The 9,344-nt window shown below is 32.7% G+C and overlaps 1 protein-coding gene across 1 annotated transcript; it reads left to right on the top strand.

Moving 5' to 3' along the window:
• The first annotated feature begins 395 nt into the window (after positions 1–395).
• On the top strand, positions 396–2,252 carry LOC131606790 (transcription factor bHLH18-like). Its single transcript, XM_058878919.1, has 4 exons — positions 396–549; positions 644–1,216; positions 1,313–1,693; positions 1,789–2,252. The coding sequence occupies exons 1-4, from the start codon at positions 484–486 to the stop codon at positions 1,879–1,881; spliced, it is 1,113 nt and encodes a 370-aa protein (XP_058734902.1). The 5' UTR covers positions 396–483; the 3' UTR covers positions 1,882–2,252.
• The last annotated feature ends 7,092 nt before the right edge of the window (positions 2,253–9,344 follow it).

Raw genomic sequence — 9,344 nt, 5'->3', positions numbered from 1 at the left:
CTTTTTAATGTTATGTTCCCTCTTGTTGTGATTCCATATTTTTTTATAAAAATAAAAAATAATAATAGATCTGATAGCGTAATATTTAATATGAATTTTATTTTTTTATGAGATAGTAGTATATTTATTTATTAGAAAAACTATATGAATCATTGAGTGTATACCTAATTAACGACACGTGCTTTTCTTTAATACTAATAAATTAAAAAAGTCTGTGCTTTTGTATTATGTGGAGACCGTGTCTAGGGACAACAGTGAAGTTGAAAAATAAAAAAGTGAACAATAGCCATGTTACGGGTGTTTGATTCAATAAGTATATGATTTAACTATTGAATAGAATGCTATTTTTCTATATAAATTTATTTTTTTAAAAATTTAAAAATCAATACCAAACAAAATTTCAAATAATAATTTAGAGAATTATAGTTCTATAAAAGATCCAACAATAGAAACTCCAATCACCAAACTAGTAAATTGCATATTATGATGGAGGAAATCAACAGCACACCAATGAAGGAATCATCAACCAGCAAATGGCTATCTGATTTGGTAAGAAAATCAAAGCCAAAATAACCTTTCATGTCTTCCAAATTCACAAATAGTTGATATAATAAATAAATTCTTTAACAATTTTTTTTTTCAGGAAATGGATGAGTATAATTTATTTCCAGAGGAATGCAACTTGAATTTCCTTGATGCTGATGAGAAACAAGAGTTTGTTTCACATGACATAGCTACTGTCTTTCAAGAACAAAACCAACAACAATGTTTGAATTCAGAGTCCACTCTCAGTCTCAACAACTCATTCACTGATGAAACATGTTTGGACTCTTTTGACTTTCATTTTGACAAACCAACGTTTTCACCAAAACAATCTTCTTCCTCATCTAACTCATCTTTTCAGACTCTGATTCTCTCTTTTGACAACCAAACCTCACCTGCTACCAGCACCCCCCAATTTTATGAACTTAACCATACTCTAACCTCGAAACAGAAAGAAATAATGTCAGTATCTCCACCCCAGTTGGAAAATACTCATCTCTTCACTCAAACTCCAAAAGGGTCATCAAAAAATCAAAATTTGGAAACAAAAACCTCACAACCAAAGAGATCTCGGGCTAACGCGGAGGATCATATCATGGCTGAGAGAAAGCGAAGAGAGATACTCAGTCAGAGTTTCATTGCTCTTGCAGCTCTTGTTCCTAACCTAAAAAAGGTACTGTAAATCAATTTCAATCACCCTTTTAGTTATTATGTGTCACACTAGTACTACTACTACTCACTAATCAATTGTGTGTGATAAATCTATTAGATGGACAAAGCTTCTGTATTAGCTGAATCCATTAAATACGTGAAAGAGCTTAAAGAGCGTTTGGAAGTTTTGGAAGAACGGAACAAGAAAACAAAAGAAGAATCCGCGGTTGTTCTGAACAAACCAGACATATGTAGCGATGAAGATAACTCCTCATGTGATGAGAACATTGAAGATGCTGGTGGGGGTGACAATGAATCACTGTTACAAGTGGAAGCAAGAGAGTTAGGGAAAGAGATGTTAATTAGGATCCACTGCAAGAAGAAAAAGGGTGTTTTGGTAAAAGTGATGGAAGAGATTCAAAGCTTAGAATTATTTGTTGTGAATAACAGTGTGTTACCCCTTGGGGATTCTGTCCTTGACATTACAATCATAGCTCAGGTAAAGAACTATTTCTTTTTTCTTTGCCGCAAGTAAGTTTTCCAGTACTGCTAAATTTTCAGCTAAATTTAAATATTATTAATATTATTTTATAGATGGGTGAAGGATACAGCTTGAGCATAAAGGAACTTGTGAAGAAGCTACGCATGAAAGCGTTAAGTTTATATCATCATAATAACGTGTTTTGAATTATTTTGATGTATAAGTTTCGGGTTAATATTTTTTATTGGAATAAAATGACTAATGACAATCCAGTTTGCATTATTCTATACTTTAATATTTGATAAAAAGGCATAGCCATAATAATATTAGGGTTTGATAAATCTGCGAGTATTAGCACAGTCACAATGTAACATAGATCCCCAGAATGTGATCCATTCTAGAAATATGTGATATCTCTGCTCCAGCACATTGTTCTATCAGCAGAAGATATGTTTAATAAAAAGAATGGTGTTGTCGATGTCATGTGTGTTATTTTCTCCCTCTCTCATGGAGATGGTGATAGCCTGGTAGGTAGGAATATGCATGTTAATCTCACACAATATTTGAGGCATTCAAAGAGTGTTCACATAAATTTTAATATTATTATTTAAAAAAAACAGTAAATTCTTATCTATCCAACTTAAAAAATAAAATAAAGTTACATTCAATATAAAATATATTAGAAACAACAAATAATTTTACTATTTTATAATTAATTAAATAAAATTTAAGTCTTATTCAACAAACACAATTTGCTAATATTTTTTTGCCACAATATTTATTCTTGATCATGTTTCTAACCAATTTTACATCATAGGAGAAACGATATCAACACCAAAACAAATTCAACATGATCGACTACCGAATTGAAAATCCTTCAAAATTCTTCATGAATTCTTCACAGCATCTTCTCAAAACCCCGACTTTCTTTCTTGTTTTTTAGTCTCTTCCCTCTCTGAACGTTTTTGTGGTGAAATTATTTCTTGTCCTTTATATCTTAACATGGCTAAATTCTCCCAAGATCTAAATATCCTCAAGCAAACCCCCTCCCCCATTAGTTAAGTGTTCCTTCCTAGATCCTGGCTCTAGGTTGGAGAATTCAGTCACGCTAAAAAAGATTAAGTTCAACAATCATCATGGTTCTAGATTGGAGAATGATGTCTGTCGCCCTCGGTTTTTATATCTCGTGAGAGAGATACGAACTGACTCTTCTTTTGTTTTTGAGTTTTGAAAATCAGAGAGTCGCCACCGACTTTTATTTTATCCAATTAAGGAAAGGTTTATAAAAGAAACAGAAAAAGACCTTTAAGAGATTTTGGGTAAGGGGGTAGGTTATACAAAGGGAAGGTGTTAGCACCCTTTGTATCCATGGTTATCCATGGGCTCTTAATTGCTTAGCTCACTTGTTTGAATCATTTGTCTTGCCTTGAAATGCTTGTATGTGGTTTTAAAATACCTTTGTAAATTGGCTTTGTAATGATCCTTGTGCGGATGTATACAAAGTGTTTTATCTTTCGAAAGATGTTTTGAAAAAAGAGCTTTAACTTCGTAATGATCCTTGTTTGGATATATACCAAGTATTGTCTTTTTTGAAAGTTTTATTTTTAAAAAAACAATGATATATGAGACATTTGTTTGTTTTGATTTGAGCAAGCAATTAGGAGATTTACCCTAAGTTTATAAGGTCTTTTCCTATTTCTTTTAGAAAATTCTCTTTTACCGGATGTAAACAAAAGTTTGAATTTGTATTTGAAACAGTAGAATTTGATTTTTTTGAAAAGAGTAACAGAGGGATTACCCTAAGAGGTGCAAGTGTGATTGTGTTCTGATTCAGATATTTTTGTCTTTGAAGTTAGTGATCTAACGCTTTAGTTTTTATCTTTGACATACACGCAGTTTTATATGTACAGAATTTAAAGTGCGTGAATGTAAAATGCGGAAAGTAAATCTACGCTATTACATCGATTGTGCGGGAAATGTAAACTACGCTATTTACATGATTTTGACAACCTATACACTTATCTATGAATTTAAATTGCAATAAGATAAAAGAAATATTTTTGGATTTTTTGTATGGTTGATTTTAATTAGAATTAATGCATAATTAATTTAATTAAAATGAGAAAAAGGTAGAAATAAAATTTAAACCTAAAAATTAAGTCTAAAATATATTCATATTGTTTGTTAATTAATTTTAAAATAAAACTATTTTTTTTTGAAGTTGTTTTGGAAATTATTAAGTTAAATTAACATATAATTATACAAATAATTACACACATAATTAAAACTTAAAGAGAAAAATATTCTAAATATGAACACAATTAGTCTATAATATATAAACTTAATTTAATAAAAAGAACAAATTTTTTTCTGATTTTTTGTGATTGGTTGAAATAATTAAAAAGCAAATATATAAATATATACTAATTAATTAAACAAAATATTTCAATTATTAAGAAAAATAAAATATTTTTGTGTCAAAAATTAATAGATTATTTTATAAACCTAAAAATATTTTTATTATATTTTTTTGATTTTTTAAACTATTTTAAATTAATTTTAGAAGTAAATAAAATAAAATAGAAAAATATATTAATTGATGATCTGGTGTGGTTAATAGGAAGGTCTATGGTAAGGATGAGCGTTCAGGCACGTTGGATGGGGGAATTAATGAGATCAGATGGCCTCGAAGCGAAGGAGCATGGCACGTGTATCACCTGCAAAGCACTGAATTAGAGAAAAATTAAATTAAAACGCGCGCGCACACTAGCCACTCAGGTGAGGACACCTCATCATCTTCAACCTCTCGCCACCACTTTTAACAGCGCTTTTGTGAGAACAACGCTGTAATAAGTGATTCTCAAACCTGCAAAATAGCGAATAGGGGTAAACTCATGCAAACATTTTTCGCAACCTATGAAGTCAACTAGCCTTGATCCACTGAGTTCAAATATGCCATTAGTTTTGTCTAATTTTGCCTCTAGCGAAAAATCCCAAATTTTTGCTTAAGAACCCTAAAATGGTATATTCTACAAACGGCCATTAAAACTCAATTAGAGCTCCAGAAACGACCAGAGCACCAATCTAAACACAAATATATGTCTACATCTTATTAAACATGCATGAATGATCAGATACGAGTTGATTTTTGTTTGAACAAACCGTGGCTTGTGTAGCTCGATTTGTGAGGTTTTGATGCTTAGAATTTATTTGGATAGGTTCAATTAAGTTCAGAGATGATATTTGAATACTTGGTTTGGATTGAAACTAGCTGAAATTTAAAATTCGAATTCTAAATTTTCTTCAAAATTACAAGTTGTTACAAGAGTGGTATATGCATAGTATTGGTTCTGAACTTCTGTCTCTTTGTTACTGAAGTGTTCTACTCCATTTATAGGCCATGGAGGTACTTAAATCTTAAGCTAACAAGCATTAAGTGCCTTTGAATTTTTGACTTTTTAAATAATATAAAGCTTTGAATTCAAGCAACCATGGCTTGATTTTTCTTCACCCTCTTGCCCTAGGCCTGCTATGTACCTTCATGCTACAGAGTGGAATCAATTCTTGATGACTTTAGCTTAAGATCAAAGCTATGTATCATTATCCTTCACCATTTCTTTTTCAATTTAACTTTAAATGTAATAAAATTAAACCAAAAAAGAAATAAAAATGTTATGGGCCTTAGGTTGGTCGTGGGAGGCCCTTAACATTATTGGGAACATGTTTGGATCATGAAAACTTTGCCCCTTTTGGAAAAAAAAAACATTTTTGATCAATGTTGATTTCATGCATTTTCCCAAAAAATAGCCAACTTTAACAAGGCATAAATCCCTCAATTTTGATCATATGAAGGAGTTCTTGTACTTTTTAGAAACCTCAAGATGTCCTCTACAAGCTACATTGGAAACTTTTTTTCATTTGGAGAAGTTATCTTGATGTTATGGCCTTTGACAAAAAACCACTTTTTGTTGACTTTGAAAATGACCTGTAATGTCTTGGCTCATATTTTCCAAATGGTGAATCCAATGACCATGGGATCAATTGCATTTGAAAGATAATTTAATTTCCTTCAAAACAAGCTTTGGTTGGAATTTTTTGAATGAACGAGGAGAGAGTTATGGCCGGTCAAAGTTCAGTTGACTTTTTAGGAGAAAACCCTAATTTTGAAACTTAGGGTTTTGTTGATTTTTGATCTTTTCTTGATGAATTATGATCAACCAATGATCAAATGATGAATCTTTTGACAAAACATGAATGTTGACAAAAAATTTCATTTTTGACTGTCTCTTAACTTTTCGGTCAAACTGGTCGTCTGTTGACTGTTTGAGCTGCTGACTGTGCGTCTGAGCGAATTGAAGTTTGAAAATTTGTATGGTGGTACTTTGAGATATATGTAGGTCAATGAAATCCATTTGAGGTCTCAAAAAACTTGTTCTCCTGAAAAAAAACAAAAACCCTAGTTAGGGACTGTTTGTGTAGGAGACAGTTAAGCGTACCTGATTTTTGTGCAGTGCTGAGTCTCTGCTGATCACGTGGTGTTCAGAAGACTTCTAGAACAAAAATCTTGGAATTTTGAAATACAAAAGATTGATTTGATTGATGGTACAAAACACGGAGAATTGTGCTGTCAGCGGGTTTGATTGTCAACTGGCTGTTCGGGCATTAACATAACAGTTAAAGTGAAAATTCAACAGTTAAAGTTAATTTTTTTCTTTTTGTTTTTTTGTTGCGTTAATGGTGAAAATTTATTTACATGAGTTGTTAGAAAAACACAGACATAATAAATATATAAAATATACTGTACGCAAACGAAATTAGCGATAATAACCTTGAAAAATATTTAAGGCACAGAAAAATAAATATTTAACTGGCAGAAAACACACAAAATATTATCTGGATAATTAAACTACAGTACGACAGATAGTACGACATTTAATACTGACAGTACAAATATTACATAATATAATGAACAGTACGACAAATAAATGGTACATTATTTGAAAACAAAAGATACGACAAACTTTAAAAATGACGATTAAAAACCCATGCTATAAATAACAACATATAGATTATCGGGAGTGTAAATAACCCAGGTCCGCATTTTTCAGGGCTATGCAGACAGAAAAAGGACATGATCACCACTAAAACAGTGATGACCATAAGAAAACACGTATCCATCCACTTCGCCATTTTTGTCGGGGAAGAAGAGAAAATAAATATGCGGTAGAAATTTGAGAGATGAGTTGAAATTTGATGTGAGTATTTATGGAAAAAATGAGAGGTATTTATAGAGTGAAAAGAAGGATAGAGACGTTGGGGAATGAAGTGATTCCGTACAAAAAAGGAAAATTTGAGTGGTAGTAGGATTTGAAAGAAAGTTGTATAGAATAAAGTTAGGATTTGATTTTGAAAGAAAGAGATTTGAAAAGAAAGGAAAAGATTTTGAAAATAATAGAATATAGTACAAAAATTAGTGGGAAACAAAAAACTAATAATAATTTACTCGTTACCAGTATAGTCTGAATCCCCGGACTTTGCGCCTGCAAAAAATTTAATTATGTACCAATTGCGTCAGCACTATTTATCTGTAAATAAATCTCAAATAAACAGCGTGTGTGAAGTGATAAACAGTAATTGGCGTTTGTGTAAGAATAAATTCAACAATGAGCCAAAATACCGTATAATAAAAATTCTAAAAACCGAGTATTCATAAAATCAGGATATTTATGAAATAAAATCCAAGATTATATGAAACTCTCAATTTTTAGACAGAAGTCTGTTGCCTTCTTTTTTTGAAAAAGATGCGGGCAAATTTTGGGGTATAACAGTTGCCCCTATTCAATCTTCTTAAACCTTAAGAGACTGTTTGGAATCTGAAGGTAGAAGATGATTGAATATTTAGATGCCCTGAAAATTTGCACTTACCTCCACCGGAAGTGATGCTGGAATTTGTCTTTGAATGTTGTCTGAGAAATGTTGTTGGCCGATCGAAACATTACCTGAGATGGGCTTTCAGATGCCATCTGGCAAATGTGTTGATGGTTTGTTCATCAGAATGAATCCATTGATTATATCTTGATGAAGGATTTGAAAACCTCTGCGTTGACCGTTTCGGAACCGTCCGAGGTTACCGCTTTGGATCTTGGAGGCTGATCGTTACGGAACTGTCCAAAGTTTCCGTTTTAGATTTTGAATATTGATTGTTGTGGAACCGTCTGAGGTATCTTCTTTGGATCTTGATGATTGATCGTTGTGGAACCGTCTGAGGTATCGACTTAGATCTGTGTTGCTTGTTTTTTGAGTTGATAGGTGATTTGGAAAGAGAGATCTCTTCAGAATGAATCTTTGGTTTGATTATATCTGAGAGGAATGTTCGTCTGAATAGAATTCAGGGGAACACTGTATGTGATTAAGAACAAATCTGCTGAGGATATTCGTCCACCTGAAAAAATCAAGTTAGTGACATGCAATGTTATGATGCATGTAATGTATATGTTGAGATTCTCAAACTAAATGAGAAACATGCATGTTATGTATGCGTTTGTCATGAAACATTATACGCTATGTATGAATATGCGTATGATGTATGACTTATGCAATTCAGAGCGTATCAAACTTCTGGTTGGGAAAATAAATCCCTGCTTGCTATTTTAGAAACGAAAGCATTATGATTGTTGATGATCTTTGCTATCTTGTTCGAGTATACTCGGCTGGGGAACTTCCTTACGGACCAGAGTACTCTGTTGAGGGATCTTTAACTACTGCTTGGAGATGAAGGTAGTTTGAAAGTTCTGATTTTGATGCACCTTAAGAAAGATGCGTAATCCTCCGATGCACTATTTGACCAAGCCTTGATGTGGGGACCACACCTTCTGGGGATAGTGCTCTTGAAAAGCCTTGCTGGGGAATAAAGTTTCTCGAATCGCTTTGTTGGAGAGAAAAATCTCATTGAGGAATTTGTTGAGAAATGCATCTCTATTGGGGAGCTTTTCTTCTGATGCTGATTTCGGGATGATGTCCAGATGATTGGGACATTACCTGAATGCTATTCCTGTTTTTCTTATAAACATCAGTCATATTCAAATGCATATGTTCATTCAAAATTTATCATTGGGACGTTTACGTATTCAAAACAGAAAAAATTGAAAACATTGATTTTGAGCATGAGCTGCATTGATTTTGAAAGAGAGCCATAATAGGCGGATTAGTACAAGGAGACAAAAATCCTAGTAGTAGGAAATTGTCATAAAGCTTTGAAAAGTATTTATAAAGAGAAATAACTATGTGAAAACAATCCAGTCAAGTTTCAATTCTGCTATTGCCAATCTGTCTTCGAGCATCTCATCTCTCACTTGTTGGAAGAAAGTGATTGGACTGATTGGTACCTTTGATGTGTTGAATCTCGAAGGTGAGTAGGTAGCTAAACGGGACATAGTCTTACGCTTTATTCCCTAACTTTTGCCTAGGCTGCCTTTTCAGGTTTTCAGCCTACCGGGATAATTATTTATTTTTTAGTCTCTAACTTTTGCCTGGATCGCCCTTTCAGGTTTTCAATCCACCGAGACGCTCATTTTTTCCTAAGTCGCCCTTTCAGGTTTTCAACTTAGCAAGCTTTTCTTTAAGCGAAGTACTTTTTGACTATGTCCGCATTTACAGGGTGTGGGAAATC

The sequence above is a fragment of the Vicia villosa genome, linkage group LG1 (assembly GCF_029867415.1).
Source record: "Vicia villosa cultivar HV-30 ecotype Madison, WI linkage group LG1, Vvil1.0, whole genome shotgun sequence".
NCBI classification, from domain to species: domain Eukaryota; kingdom Viridiplantae; phylum Streptophyta; class Magnoliopsida; order Fabales; family Fabaceae; genus Vicia; species Vicia villosa.
The sequence above is the reverse complement of the archived record's forward strand: the minus strand, read 5'-3'. Positions and strand labels throughout refer to the sequence as shown.

Bases quoted from the DNA above. Each gene is read 5' to 3' on its own strand.
- LOC131606790 (XM_058878919.1), top strand. From the start codon at position 484: ATGATGGAGGAAATCAACAGCACACCAATGAAGGAATCATCAACCAGC. The intron at 550-643 runs GTAAGAAAATCA...TTTTTTTTTCAG, and splicing joins GCAAATGGCTATCTGATTTG to GAAATGGATGAGTATAATTT. The intron at 1,217-1,312 runs GTACTGTAAATC...TAAATCTATTAG, and splicing joins TTGTTCCTAACCTAAAAAAG to ATGGACAAAGCTTCTGTATT.